Source organism: Carcharodon carcharias, chromosome 22 (assembly GCF_017639515.1).
Source record: "Carcharodon carcharias isolate sCarCar2 chromosome 22, sCarCar2.pri, whole genome shotgun sequence".
NCBI lineage: Eukaryota > Metazoa > Chordata > Chondrichthyes > Lamniformes > Lamnidae > Carcharodon > Carcharodon carcharias.
Genome location: NC_054488.1, coordinates 3585925 through 3601255, shown reverse-complemented (window position 1 = coordinate 3601255; position 15331 = coordinate 3585925). Strand labels below are relative to the sequence as shown.

The following is a 15331-nucleotide window of genomic DNA, read 5'->3' as shown; positions in this document are numbered from 1 at the left end:
ATAACTGAAAGGCCTATTAAGGCCATTAGCAAGGTAATTAACTTGAAATTTACGCTACCTGTCAACCTAATGGTTGGCGGGAGGTGAAAAGGCCAAGTGGCCTTTACGTTTTTTAGGAAACCTCATCCACGCGTGGGATGAGGTTTCCTAAAGTTAATACACATTAAATTAAAAACTTTATTTTGAACTTAAAACCATTACCCATCTCATGTGACTGTGACTGTGTCACATGAGAGGGGGCATGTTTTATTAAATTTTTATTGTATTTATTTTTTGTTTAAAAAGCACTTCAATCTTCCTGAAGCAACTCCTTGCCTCAGGGAGATTGAAGCACTCTTTCATGTGCATGCAGGCCAGGACCACTCTCCCTCCTCCCCCCACCCGCACAGGCGGCGCTGAGTGCTGCCGCTCATGGTCCAAGACCCACCCATGTGAAACCGCAGAGTGAAGCCAATCGCAGGTGGCAGCCAGCTTCCCATCCACCCCCACCCCCCTCCCACTGAGCCCGCCTGACAAGGGAAAAATCCTGGCCTATATTTTGTGAAAAATTTAATTAACTCCTCCATAATCTTCTTAGTTGTAATATTTCTTAAAGGTATCACTTCAGGAAACTTAGTAGACACACCCATTATTGTCAATAACTACTGATTTCCACTTTTAGTCTTAGGGAGAGGGTCCTACACAATCAGTCAGACTCTAGTAAAAGGTTCTTCAAATGCTGGTATTGGGATTAAAGGCACCAGCTTAATCACTGCTTGTGGTTTTCCTGTTACTTGACATATGTGACAGGTTCTACAGAATTTGACTACATCCCATGCAATCCTGGCCAAAGATAACCCTCTATCTTTTCTTGTGTTTTCCTAATTCCTAAACGTCCCCCCACTGGAATTTCATGAGCAATCGTCAGAATGTCATTTCTATACCCTAATGGGATAACAATCTGATGCACCTCCCTCCAGCTTTCATTTGCTGAGACATAATCTGACCACTACTTTCTCATTAATACATTCCCTCATTTTGCTTTGGTTTCTGAATAAGCCTTCTGACATAACTGTTTTAATTGCAAATCATTTTTCTGTAACTCCACTAACCTTTTGAGTTAAACACTTCAGCTGAGCTGTCCCACATTCCTTCCTCCTGAACAATATAATCAAACACAAGGCCAGCTAATTGGATTTCAACATCTTCTTGCCTTTGAACTGCCTGCTTATCTTGTTTATTTTGTTCTTCCCAATGGGCTTTTGATCTCGTTATAACACAATCAGGAAACCATCCAGGATGTTCCTTCTGTAGCACTTCCGTTGAAAACATTTCTACAGTCTGCTCAACTACCACAGGTATCACCCACATGTGCGATCCAGCTATATCATTACTCAGAATAAATTGAACCCCTGCAAAGGACAATATTTCCAACACTCCAGCTATGATCTCATTCATCTGCACTTTAAATTTACCTCCCAAAACAGAATAGATTTAGCATCTCCATGAACCCCGCTTATTATTACCTTGTCTCGCAAAACTCCCTCTGAACAACAAACATCACAATCCCACAACATTAAGGACTTATTAGCCCCTGTGTCTCTTAATATTTTAACATCTTCACCTAGTCCACCCTGTATATATGGAAAGATATTCCCTTCACATATGAAGTCTTTAAACATTTCTGCAACCTGCTCCTCAGAATTCTCTTGGGTAAACTGTGAACACAATCCCACTTCTTTACCTTTCACTGATTCTCCCTGTTTCACCTGTACACAAACCACTGGTTTCTCCTGTGCCTGAACCTCAGAACCCACAGCACTTTTACTTCGAGCTTTTCTGTACCCCAAATGTTCCTACAGATTTTCCTGCAATCTCCAACACACTGACTTCGTATGCCCCACTTTATTACAATGAAAACATCTCAATTTTCGAATGTCACTTTTACCTTCAGCACCTTCCTTTTTGCTCTGAGCAAAAATTTCCTGGGAACTTCCAGCTACTCATCTTCCCGACTACCTGCCTTCCTTTCACCTTCCCACTTTTTATCCTTTTCCAATTTGAAAGCATGACAGAAAGAAGGTTTAGATCTATGAACTAACTCATAATCGTTAGCTATCTCTGTTGCTTGTCTTATAGAATGAACTCTCTGTTCCTCCACATGAGTTCTCACCACTGAAGGGATTGAATCTTTAAATTCTTCCCTAGGAGCTGCATAGGTTGTCTCTATTTTTAACGTTTGTATCCACCGGTCAAAATTACTTTGTTTTACCTTTTCAAACTCAATATAAGTTTGCCCAGGTTGTTTTCTCATATTTTTAAATCTCTGCCTGTATGTTTCAGGAACCAACTCATATGTACTAAAAATAACTTTTTTCACCACATCATATTTCACCAACATTTCTTCTGAAAATGAGGCATATACCTTAAGCCCCCTACCTAACAACTTAGACTGTGATGGTAATGTCCAGTTTTCTTGTGGCCATTTTATCTGTTTAGCTAGCTTCTCAAATGAAATCAGGGATAGTCAGCATGGCTTTGTCAGAGGGAGGTCATGCCTAACAAATTGGATTGAATTTTTTGAGGAGGTGAGCAGGTGTGTAGATGAGGGTAGTGCAGTTGATGTAGTTGATATGGATTTCAGCAAAGCCTTTGACAAAATCCCACATGCGAGACTTATAAAGAAGGCAAATGCACATGGGATACAGGGTAATTTGATAAGGTGGATTCAAAATTGGCTTAGTTGTAGGAGACAGAGGGTGATGACAGAAGGATGATTTAGTAACTAGAAGCCAGTGTCCAGTGGCGTACCACAGGGATCTGTGCTGGGTCCCCTATTATTTGTCATTTATATAAACGACATAGATGACTATGTGGGGGGTAGGATTAGTAAGTTTGCGGATGACACAAAGATTGGCCGGGTGGTTAACAGTGAGGTTGAGTGTCTTGGGCTACAGGAAGATATAGACAGGATGGTCAAATGGGCAGATAAGTGGCAGATGGAATTTAACCTTAGAAAGTGTGAGGTGATACATTTTGGAAGGTGTAATTTGACAAGGAAGTATTCAACGAAAGGCATGACACTAGGAAGTTCTGAAGGGGCCTTGGCATGTGTGTCCATAGATCTCTGAACGCGGAGGGGCATGTTAGTGGGGTGGTGAAAAAGGCATATGAGACACTTGCCTTTATCAATCGAGGCACAGGTTACAAAAATAGGGAGGTCATGTTGGTGTTGTATAGAACCTTGGTGAGGCCACAGCTGGAGTACTGTGTGCTGTTCTGGTCGCCACATTATAGGAAGGATGTGATTGCACTGGAAGGGGGTGCAGAGGAGATTCACCAGGATGTTGCCTGGGATGAAACATTTAAGTTATGAAGAGAGGTTGGATAGACTTGGGTTGTTTTCGTTGGAGCAGAGAAGACTGAGGGGCGACCTGATCGAGGTGTACAAGATTATGAGGGGCATGGACAGGGTAGATAGGGAGCAGCTGTTCCCCTTAGTTGAAGGGTCAGTCACGAGGGGAACAAGTTCAAGGAGAGGGGCAGGAGGTTTAGAGGGGATGTGAGGAAAAACATTTTTACCCATAGCGTGGTGAGGGTCTGGAATGCACTGCCTGGGAGGGTGGTGGAGGTGGGTTGCCTCAAATCCTTTTAAAAGTACCTGGATGAGCATTTGGCACATCATAACATTCAAGGCTATGGGCCAAGTGCTGGAAAAAGGGATTAGGTACATAGGTCAGGTGTTTTGCATGTGTCGGTGCAGACTCGATGGGCCGAAGGGCCTCTTCTGCACTGTGATTCTGTGAAATAAAGAATGTTTCAATATCTGTTTCCTCAAACGTTGGAAGAGCTTGTACAAATTTAAACATCTCCCCACTGGGTTCTACTCTGGAGATAAATCCTTCCTCATCTATTGACATCGCCTTTTAACTGGCAACTTTGACAGTTGGAATTTTCTCTCCCTCTTTTTCTCTTTCCACCTCCTCTATCTTCACAATTTCTAATTCCCCTTTAAAAGCCTTTCAAATTCAAGCTTTTTCAGTTCAAATCGCTTGTTCAAATTCTAGCTTCTTCATTTGTAACTGAAGTCTCACTACCTCCAGCTGTGATTCACTAGTGTCAGGTTTCACTTCCGACTGTAGATGCTGTGCTATATTTTTAACTATATCAGATTTCCTAGCCTTTGCAGGTAACCCCCATTGTAACTTATCCACCAACCCTGTTAACTTACTTTTGGCTATTTTCTCCAACCCAATTAGAGTTATCTCTTCTATCCCCATCAAATCTTAGCAATTGCCAAAGCCAACTTGCAGTCTCACCACTTCTAAAATACCTAACCAACTCCTGAATCCAAAATGCCTCCTATACTCGTGATCTTAAGATTCACCAATTCCTAACCAATGGAGGAATTAGAAATATAATTCATCCTGGATCAGCCCCCAATTGTTATGACCGATGCAGTTGGTAAAGAGGAGTTATTTAAAAATTCCAGAGGGAAACTTTAAACAACTGTCATAACCGATAATTTTAAGTGTTATGTTTGAGATGTGACTCTAAATTCAGGAATCAGACCACTAGTTCACCAGGCTTTACATTAAACTAAATGAAACATTTTATTAATTTACACAGGTTAAATTATATGTATACATGGCTACAAATTACTACTATCATAACTTTTAACAAGTTGCCAAACTAATCTCCATTAAGACAACAGCAACAAATAGACTTAACCAAACACCAGGCAAAACATTTTCACCTTACCAATTCAATGAGGTTCTTTTCACTGTGGAGCCAGTTTGGAGGCTTACAGCTGCCTTTTGATCTTACATTATCTCTGTTCTGCACACGCGAAAACTACTGAAGTTATACCTACCATCACTGATTGAATTCAAATTCTCATTGTCTCACCAGTCTCTTTGAACTTTACCTTTTAACAATGAAATCCCATTCATTGTACCAATTTTATTAGTGATATAAACATATTGCTTGGTAGCTGCTAGAAAGGCATCAAGTTTTCACCCCACTTCTTGATTGCTCTAATCAAAAAATGCAAATACACTCTACCTGTCTGTTTACATATCAAACTAGCACATATCAAAGCATCCAGACAAGCTGGCTTTAATCTAATTAAGACACCGGCAGACTAAACCTCTATTTTAAAAGAAAAATATTTCCCAAAATATTATCTACATTAATAGCTTCATGACAATCAAGGACAAAATATGTTTTCATTTGGAAGGGCATTGGGTAGATTTGTTATAAGAAAATGATGCCTGACTAACTTGACTGAATTCTTTGTAACAAAGGAGGTAGAGCAGTAGATATTGTGTATATAGACTTCCAGAAGGCATTTTAAAAAGTCTCACAGAGGAAGATTGTTAGGTGGAAGCCTAAGTAATTAAGAGGGAAGTATTGGTGTGAATACAACATTGGCTCAGTGACAGGAAGCAGAGATGGTGGTGCATGAATCTTCTTCAGACTAGGAGGTGGTTTGCAGTAGTGTTCCCCAAGAATCAGATTTGAGTCCATTACTCTTTACAATGATAATAAATTACTTAGACTTGGAAGCAGCATTACAAAGTTTGCTGATAATGAAGAAATTAGTAAAATAGGCTTCAGGGTGACAGAGACAGGGTGAGGAACTGGTAAAGGCATGGAAGATGGAATTTAATGTGGAGAAGTAACAAATATATACTTTGCAAGGATTAAACAGAAGGATGGTATAGTGTAAATTGCAGGATTTTGAAAAGTGTAGATGAACAAAGAGATCTTGGTGTCTATATCCAAAAATCCTTAAAGGTGGCAGAACAAGTTACCAAGGTGGGTAAGAAGCATATTGGCTGCTTGGGTTTATAAATAGAGGAATAGAATAGAAAAACAAAGATCATGCTAGAATTTCATCAATCACTAGTTAGACCTCAGTTGGAGTATTGTGGACAATTCTGGGCATAACTCCTCAGGAAGCTTGAAAAGATTTTAGAAAGGGTACAAAGGAGGCTCACCAGAAAGCCACTGGGAATGAAGGATTCAGTTATGAGGAGAGTTAGGAATGTTCTCCTGAGAACAGAGCAGGTTAAGATGTGTTCCAATAGAGATTTAAGATGATGAGAGATTTTAATAGAGTGGAAGACTATAGGCTCATCATTGGAAAAAAGATTTAGTTGGGAGATAGAGAATTTTTGTCACTCAAGATATCGGGATCTGGAATTCTCTGCCTGAAAAGATGGAAGCTGACAAATAAATTTGAAAGGGGGTTGGACAACTAGTTTAGGGTGAGGAAATGACAGAATTATAAACAAAAAAATGGGGATGTGGGACTAAACACAATGCTCTTTCAAAGAGCCAGCACCAGCACAATGGGCTGAAAGACCATGATTTACTCACTAAATAAATGCAGACCATTGGCACTAATCAACATGAACCCCTTTACATGCAATAAACACAAACTCTTCACACTCTCTAAAGACAGTCCACTCACATTAAATCAGTACTGTCCAAACCACTCCCACTAAACTAGTGCAGACTACTCTCATTCTCACTATTTAACCCTGTTCGCTGTTTCATTTCCCATTCGTAGGTTTTCTATCAGAGAGCAGACATGGCCATTGGATCTCTCACCATCAATGAAGAACGCTCTGAGATTGTGAGTTTCTCAGTCCCCTTTGTGGAGACTGGAATCAGTGTGATGGTTGCCAGGAGCAATGGGACTGTCTCCCCGTCGGCGTTTCTTGGTGAGCTTTGCCATGTTGTGAAGGGGCTGCATTTGCAGAAAATGGGCCCATTCAGGTCAGCAAACTGTAAATGTTACGATGAAGCCTTCAATGATTTAAAATAAACTGCCAACTTCTCCGTGCAACACCATTACTTAGTTTATACATGGATTGGGAGAATTCTCAAGGAAAAAGCCTTAATTTCCTGTTTCAACTTGTTAACCAGGAATTTCCTGAGCATTCACCTGATTGGCTGCTGTAACTTTGTTTCATTACGAGGTTGAGTATTGGGGTTGTGGTCAATGATTTTGGCTGGGATTAATGATGGGGCTGGCCTCCATAATGCAAGCTGACTCAATGATTAATTGGGAAATCAATGATGCATAAAGGATCAAAGATGGATCTAGGGATGAAATCAATGATTAGTTTAGGATTCAATAACGGAGTCAGAGCTGAACTAAGTTTGAATGGATCAATGATGTGGTCCGGGATCTATGACAGGACTGCAATCAATAACCAGAGATTGGGGTCAGTGATCGAGCCAGGGGTCAATGATGGTGTGATGGGTCTGATTACCAATTACATTTGTAAGGTTTACAGGTTTAATGATTGGATGTGGTTGAAATACTGATAGGAATCTGAAATCACAGAGGGAGTATTTTCTGAATTAATGATTTGAGACATTCTGTTTTGCAGACCGAGCCTTGCAGGAGGTGAACGCTTGCTGGTTTAGGTATGTGGAGGGTTCCGATTGCCGTGTTGAATTTACTGAGCTGCCATTTCTCTCTCTGCAGAACCCTACAGCCCTGCAGTGTGGATGATGATGTTTGTAATGTGTCTGACGGTGGTTGCTCTCACAGTCTGTATATTCGAATACTACAGCCCTGTTGGATACAACCGAAACCTCATGAACGGCAAAAGTAAGTTGTCAGTGAGTTATGGGACTGGAATGAAGCAATTTGTCACATTACTATAGAACCATAGGAACAGCAGAAGGCCATTCAGCCCCTCATATCTGTTCCATCATTCAATTAAATCATCATTGATCTGTGCTTCAACTTCAGTTACCCACCTTTCATCAATATCACTTGCTATCCTTGACCAGCAACCAGAGTCTTTTCAAAGAATCATCATGTTATAGCATAATCCCCTGATCATGCACTCACCTTTTAAAATTGTACCATTTCATTTATATTGCCTCTGCACCTTGAATCCACAATAGAAGCCCCCATAACCTGACTCCCAGGCCCTGAGCCCACCGTATAGGCTCCAGTTTCTCAGTGATTTCAGGACCTGAGAGCTCCAATTTGTCCAGCTACCCCATTGTTCTGTGGGGCACGGATCCAAAGCCCGGGACATGGTGACATCTGGAGTCAGAGGATGGTTACAGCGCAGTAAGAGACCATCCGGCCCATTGAATCTGTGCCAGCAATATGTAAGAGCCACTGAGCTAGTCCCACTCCCCCAGCTTTTCCCATATCCTTGCAATTTTTTCTCTTCAGATACTTCAGATTATCCAATTTCCTTTTGAAAGCCACCATTGAATCTGCTTCCACCACACTGTCAGGCAGAACACTCCAGATCCTAACCACTTGCTGTGTTTAAAAGAAAAGGTTTTTCCACATGCCGACTTGCTTTTTTTGTCAAGCAACTTTATATTGGTGTGTGCTGGCTCTTGGTCCTTGCGCTAATGTGAACAGTTTCTGTCGCCTCTGTTCAGATCCCTCAGATTTGGAAAACTTCTATAAAATCTCTTCTTAACATTCTCTTTTCGAAGAAGAACACCACCAGCTTCTCCAATCTATCCACACAACTGAAATCCCTTGCCCCTGGAACCATTCTTCGAAATCTTTTCTTCCCCCTCTTTAAAGCCTTCACCATCCTTCCTGAATTGTGGTGCCCAGAGTTGGACACGAAACTCCTGTTGAGACTGACTGCTGTTTTATAAAGGTTCACCATAACCTTGCTTTTGTACTGTTTGCCTCTGTTTATAAAACCCAGGATCCCATGTGCCTTTTAACAACTTTCCCCGTCCTGCCACATTCAATTCTCCTTCAGAATTATTTTATATTATTTTATATTGCCTCTCCTCATTCTTCCGACCAAAATGTATCACTTCACAATTTTCTGCATTAAATTTCATCTCCACGTGTTATGTTTGTGGTTTCCAGAAGTTCAAAATAATTGCACATTTAGGCACAATACTAGAGCTTTCATCGCCTGTATCTCTTGCAGCTTTCCAGGTGGGTGGTGGAATGATACGGTGTTAGTTCGGTGCAGACTGTCCTGCAGTAGTGAGTGATGTTGCATCTGGATGCTTATGTATGCATACACATAACAATATAGTTCCTAACATGTCTCGAATAATACAGCAACATAACATCCCTCTTTAAAAATATAATAGGCAGAATTTTCCGTTTTTGAAACTAAGGCGGGTTCCGCGGAACGTATCCCGCTGTTCGGAATGGCAGGAAATCACACCTATTCCGCACTTGGAAGCTTATTAATTATGCGCAGGCGAGTATCTCACCGAATCACCTGGATTTGTCTGGCTGCAGTTACTCGGCGGTGCTGAAGGTCTGGGCACCATATTTAAATGCTGCCTGAGCACCTCACTCTCTCCAGGAGACCGTTCGCAATGTGTCTGCAACCCAACAGAAGGGCAGCAGCACTCGATGCAGCCACAAGGCCCTCCAGGCTTTGATAAGAGGAGTGTGGGCACATAGGAGCGCGTTCTATCCCAGGGATGGCTCTAGAAAGCACACCTGTCTCACCTCGCTGGCCTGGGATACCATCACTAAGGGCGTCAGTGCGGCTGGCCAACACATCTGGAATGTCATCCAGTGCAGGAAGAGGATGAATGATCTCATCTAATCTGCCAGAGCAAGTCATCCTTCAGCTCTCTCCAATATCAAACTCTTATCATGGCATCATCTACTCAAAGGGCTACTCTCTTCAGGGATCTCACACAACCGTTAGAGGGGGGCACATATCACCACTAATTGTTTCACAGAGACTTTCACCTCACCAGCATCCCAGCTATCATGCTGCGCACACTCCATGCTCAGCCCTTTCTGGGAAGGCCTCACCACACACATAGGGGGCCTGCGTCTTTCCCAACTTCTGCTCCGTCCCATCCCATCACATGCCTCTCTGTTGTCTTCATCCAGGGCAAGCGTGCCCACAACAGGAGTGAAAGAGCACAGACTGAAGGAGGGACAGCCAACATCGCAACCCTCATGGAATTTGCTGGGAAGACAGCAATCACTCCTGTGGGGAAGGGGAGATCAAATTGTCTCAGCACCTACTTTGCCATCCTGGTAATCAAAGTGAGTGACCTGCAAACTTGTAATCCGCATGCTTATCAATGAAAACTCTGTGCTCTCTCTCATAGGCACCAGCAGATTGAGACTCACAAGCCTGCCCTCCATAAGTCCCAGCCTCCAGATTACATCTGAAGAGGAAGCTGAGGAAGAACCATCACCAGCGCTCACCAGCACCCTCCACCAGCACAGAGATACACACCTCGGTGGGGCCTACTTCTAGATGAGGCTCAGGCTCCCCTACTGGAGAGCACCTAACTGCCCCTGCAGCAGTCGGAGGCAGAGACAGCCCGGGTCTCTGGCACTTGCAGGGCTGCTGGAGACCAGCCACCCCCTCAGTCCGAATCAGATGATGAGCCTCTGCAAGCGCCTGCCAGGTCAATGCTGGAGGTGCAATAACAGGCGGTGATTCAGCAGTCACTGTGCAGACTAGAGTGAAGGATAGAAGAATTTGTTTGTGTTCTGTCTAACGTCGTGGTCCCAACATGCAAGGACTTGGAGGTTACCATGGGAAGGATGGTGACTACCAGGGACACCTTGGTCCAGCAGGTTTTGCCGGGTTTGCAACTGGCCCTGGATTCTATGGCCACGCACCTTGGTGGGCATCATCAATGTGTAGGCAAGAGGGGGACAAGGCATCTGGACATCCATCCAAGTGCACCTTCTCAAGGAGTAAGAGTGGGGCCCTCAGGCTGCCACAGGGAGGATGAGCCTCGGCCAGACATCCCGTGGGCCTCTTCTCAGGACACTCCAAGGGTGTCCAGCCGCTCAGAGTCCCCTCTGCCTGTGACCCCATCCACTCTAGTTGCTCAGGCCAAGGAGGGTGCATCTGCCCCTGAGCAGGAGACCCTAATCAGGCCGGGACCCTCCTGGACTCAGGCCACCGGAGGATGTCCGCCAAGGTCATCATAGACATCAGGACATAGCTGTCTGTCAGCAGGCTGCCTCCAGCTGTGCTGCAGCTGTTGGGGCTGCACCCAGGCATAGTGATAGGATTAGGAAAATAAAGAAATATTGAAATCGCTCTTGGGTTACGCTTGTGCTACCACTGCGGAAATATTGTACTGTCGTAAATACATTTGATGTTGATGTGAATGGCTTGGTCAAGTGAAGGCATTGTGATTATGTTCATTGGAATCCTCTTATTTCGAAGCTTATCCATCCTCCCACTCAGTGATAGCCTCCCTTTGTGAGATTCACATTCATGTGATGTCAGGGAGATGGATTAGAAACTTTATTGGAATTGTGTGATTAAAGCACTCCTTCCTGACAGTGCACCATCGTGTGAGAGCGGATTAGCAGCCTAGACGGATTAGCAGCAGTTGACTCTCGGCAGTGGTAGTGTCAAAGGACAAAACATGGACAGGAGGAGGAGTTCCCCAACCACTCACTGGCCACTGTATTTTCCAATTTCTCTGCCGACGCTTTAAGTGAGTCTTTGCAGCATTCTCATTGCTCAGTGGATTATCCCTTCCCAGAGCAGGCACATACAGAGGGCACCGCTGACCTTGTTTGAGATCATGGCCTGGTGAATCATGAGATTCGGAGATGCGAGTGTGAATGCTGAACTAGTCCTCGATGTGAATGGTTGAACATCCCTTTCAATGAAATGGAATTGAATTCAGGGCCAGGAGAAATGTGGCCATCTCCGCTTGCCTTCACTTTACTCCTCCTGCAATCTAGCAGCAATTAAAGTGACACTGGTGCATCTCCCACATCTTGCTTCCTCTATGGCATCATTGCATTCAGACTGACCCTTGACATCCTCCTGGGATTCATGGGCCTCCTGATCCTCCAAAGAGTTCGCATCCTCCTTCATTTCACCCTCTGGCAAGGGATCACCTGTTTGCAGTGCCAGGTTGTGAAGGGCGTAACACACAGCAAAGATGAGTGAAACTCTATCAAACACCACCTGAGTGGTCCAAACATCATATGTGCATCTTCAGAATGGCAATAATCTGCTTGAATAGGGACCGTCTGGAGCTGTGAGCTGCGTTCTGCCTCTCCTTCGATGCTGAGGGCAATGCACTGGGGTCATCAGCCAGTGTTTCAGTGGGTGACCCTTATCCCCAAGCAGCCATCCCTGCAGACGCTCAGGCCCTTCAACAATCTGAGACACCGGGGGGGTGACTCATGGCAACTCCCAGGGTACCTGACACAAACATACATTATGTGCTCCCAATCATCACACACCAGCTGAACATTGATGGAATGAAAGCTTTTACTCCTGCCATGGAACCCTCAGAGCCATATGGGTACAGTCGATTGCACCCTGCACACTTGAGAAACCTGAGATAGCTGCGAAGCCGTTGAACCTTGCAGTCTGGCTATCTTCATCGAGAGTAAACCTCACATAGAGATGAGCCTTGCTATAGAGGCATCAGTGACCTCTGCATCTATGTGTTGCGAACTGCGAGGTGGCAGACAGATCCTCTGTGGGTCACTGGAACGACCTGCAGGCAAAGAAATTAAGTGCAGCAGTTACCTTGAAAGCCACTGGCTGTGGATAGCCTCCCACTCCACAGGGCGTTAGGTCTACATGAAGAATGGAGCAGATATGATGTACCACAGCTCAGGATAAGCACAGACATGCGTGGCATTGCCTCTCACTCTTTTGTAAATAGGAGAATCTTTTTTGATAAACCCAAGGTCTGACAAGTTGCTCCATGTCTGGGTGTCTCCTCCCAACCCTCTTGTTCTTGCTCTGGTTCCCCTTGACCTCAGGCAGGGTGTCCTCCTGGAGGTGCACTCAGCATCGCCTCTCCCTCTCCCTCTTTCTCCTCCTCCATTGCATTAGAACCCTCAAAAAGAGGCACTGACTCCTGGGTCCATAATTGCTTTATCCTTCCCTCTGAAATGAAAGATCGAAACCTTTAATGGTTATCGGGTCAACATAGTGAAGCTCACAATCTGTTACCAATAGTAACTGTAAGGGTCTACAGTGCTTTCTGTCCTACTTGCCTTGTCACTGACGCAGTCTTGTATCTGAGGCACTAACACATCGAGGTGACCAAGATGCCATTCCTGAGAAAGCTCACTGCTCCAATCTCTGATCTGGAATACCAATTAACAATAAGTTGCTCATGATTGATGACTGGATGTCCTTTGACCCGTTATAAATGCCAATTCTGGGAAGCACATGACAGGCCTCCATTGACGGAATGCCATACATGCTACATCTGTGACTCCTTAGCAGTTGCCTGAATTCCCAAATTTCACACTCGTCTGTATTGATGTTGAGATGCAGCAACTGTGACATTAAGCCAGGGACTCTTGAATATCCCTGTTACAGCGCTGATAAAAGCATTGGCCTCCAATGACTATCTTCTCAAGGAGATCTTCCTCCTTTCTCTCTAATCAGACACCAGTTTACAGATTTCCAGCATCCGCAGTAATTTGCTTTTACCAGTTTACTCTTGTGGCGCCAACAAGTTAGTATGTGCCCCAAGAAGGGGCCCTTAGTCCAGCAGGGTGCTCCTCCCACATTACCTCCAACCCCACCCATTCAGAATCGCATCTACTTCTGATTTATAACTGCACCGTAACACTAATAGCGCAAAACTACCATCTTCTCTCTCACTTCAAGACCAGCTTCAATAGCTCCCCCTCTCTCACTCTCTGTGTCCCAGAAATGTACCTGGAACCTCACGGTGTAAAGCTCCCTCCTATTATTCTCCAGCCTCTCCCAATAAAACTGGATCTCACAGTGTGGTCAACATTCCTACCCACCCCACCCCCAAACACCGAGACTATCACCACTGATGTGCCCATGCCCCAATGTGGACCTCTACCCTCCCCATTTTTGAGGCTTTGAGCACAGTTACCCACCTAGGTGAACCACAGGAAAGATTAACATACCCTCCGCCTTTATTATGTATTCCCCAAATACAGGCTGCTGATGCCTCCCATCCCATCGGCATCCACTACAGAGACAGCCAAGCCCATGGCCAGCGACTGTGAGACAGATCTGAACACCAAGCTGTGCATGACTCCTATTGAGCACACAACCCATGTCCCTCGCTGGAGCTGGAGTACACCATGCTCCCAATGAAAACCCATGCAGCATTGCCCACTGCACCTCATCACTCTCTCAACTTTCTGTCTCTTGACTGCAAAGCCCTCACTAATTCCTGTCCACAGAGCACCAGGACTGTCTCTACTCCCCGACTCCAGCTCACAGAGATCCCCAGAACTGTCTCCACTCCCCGACTCCAGCCCACAGATCCCCAGGACTGTCTCTACTCCCCGACTCCTGTCCACAGATCCCCAGGACTGTCTCTACTCCCCGACGCCAGCCCACAGATCCCCAGGACTGTCTCTACTCCCCGACTCCTGTCCACACACCCCCAGGACTGTCTCTACTCCCCGACTCCTGTCCACACACCCCCAGGACTGTCTCTACTCCCTGACTCCAGCCCACAGAGCTCCAGGACTGTCTCTACTCCCCGACTCCAGTCCACAGATCCCCAGGACTGTCTCTACTCCCCGACTCCAGTCCATAGAGCCCCAGGACTGTCTCTACTCCCCGACTCCAGAGCAAGCCCCAGACCAAGGACTTTGATTTTCACAGAGTTCCCCTTGCCCTCACTGATGAATACACTGTCTCCCTTCCAAACCACCCCCTCCTTATGAGTTTCCATGTGACCCATCTCTCTTGTGCCACTTTAACAAACTACCGCTTTCCTATCCCAGAGTCTGCGTGCATCCCCTCCCATTCAACATGTGGTATCTCATTCACCCCCTTATTTGTCAGCATTTCCGTTCCAGCTTCCTACCCCTCGGTCTCCCCTCTGCCTTCCATCATTCCCTCTCGTCCTCCACCCCTTTGCAAAGCTTTCCTGCTCCTCTGCCCCCCACTGCAGTCAAAATGCTGGCCTCTGAATGCTCAGCGCTACATGAGGACCACTGCACCCTGGTGTCCTTCTGGACAACAGTGGCACCCACCTGAAGCAGACCAACCCTACAGCCCCAGTAGTGAAGTGTTCCACTGGCCTCGCAGCGCTGTGGCTGGTAAGCTGCGTAGGTTGCACTCGCCTGGACATTGAGAGCAAAGTGAGGTCCGACCTGTGTGTGCCACTCTTTTCCAAATGAGATTCAGACCGACATGGTTTCCCGCTGACGTGACACAGGATTGGAAGGTGGCACATGATTCTGGCGAGAAGCTAATTTAATGAGCGTGCATGAGATGGTAAAGATGCAAATAGCGTTCACACCTCTAGTCAGTGGATACTCGACCCACCATTAACCCACCATCGGGAGAATCAAACAACAAGATGAGATTCTAATTTTTTGGCTCCCGCTAGATTCTCCGCTTCCACC

At 45.2% G+C, this 15331-nt stretch overlaps 1 protein-coding gene across 1 annotated transcript in view; it reads left to right on the top strand.

The window, feature by feature from the left end:
- The window catches only part of LOC121293946 (glutamate receptor ionotropic, NMDA 2C-like), a 143109-nt gene that overhangs the window by 98924 nt on the left and 28854 nt on the right, over positions 1–15331 (top strand). The window contains exons 6-7 of the mRNA XM_041217425.1: positions 6557–6710; positions 7484–7609. Coding sequence (XP_041073359.1) covers positions 6557–6710; positions 7484–7609 — 280 coding nt within the window. The remainder of the gene's footprint in view (positions 1–6556; positions 6711–7483; positions 7610–15331) is intronic.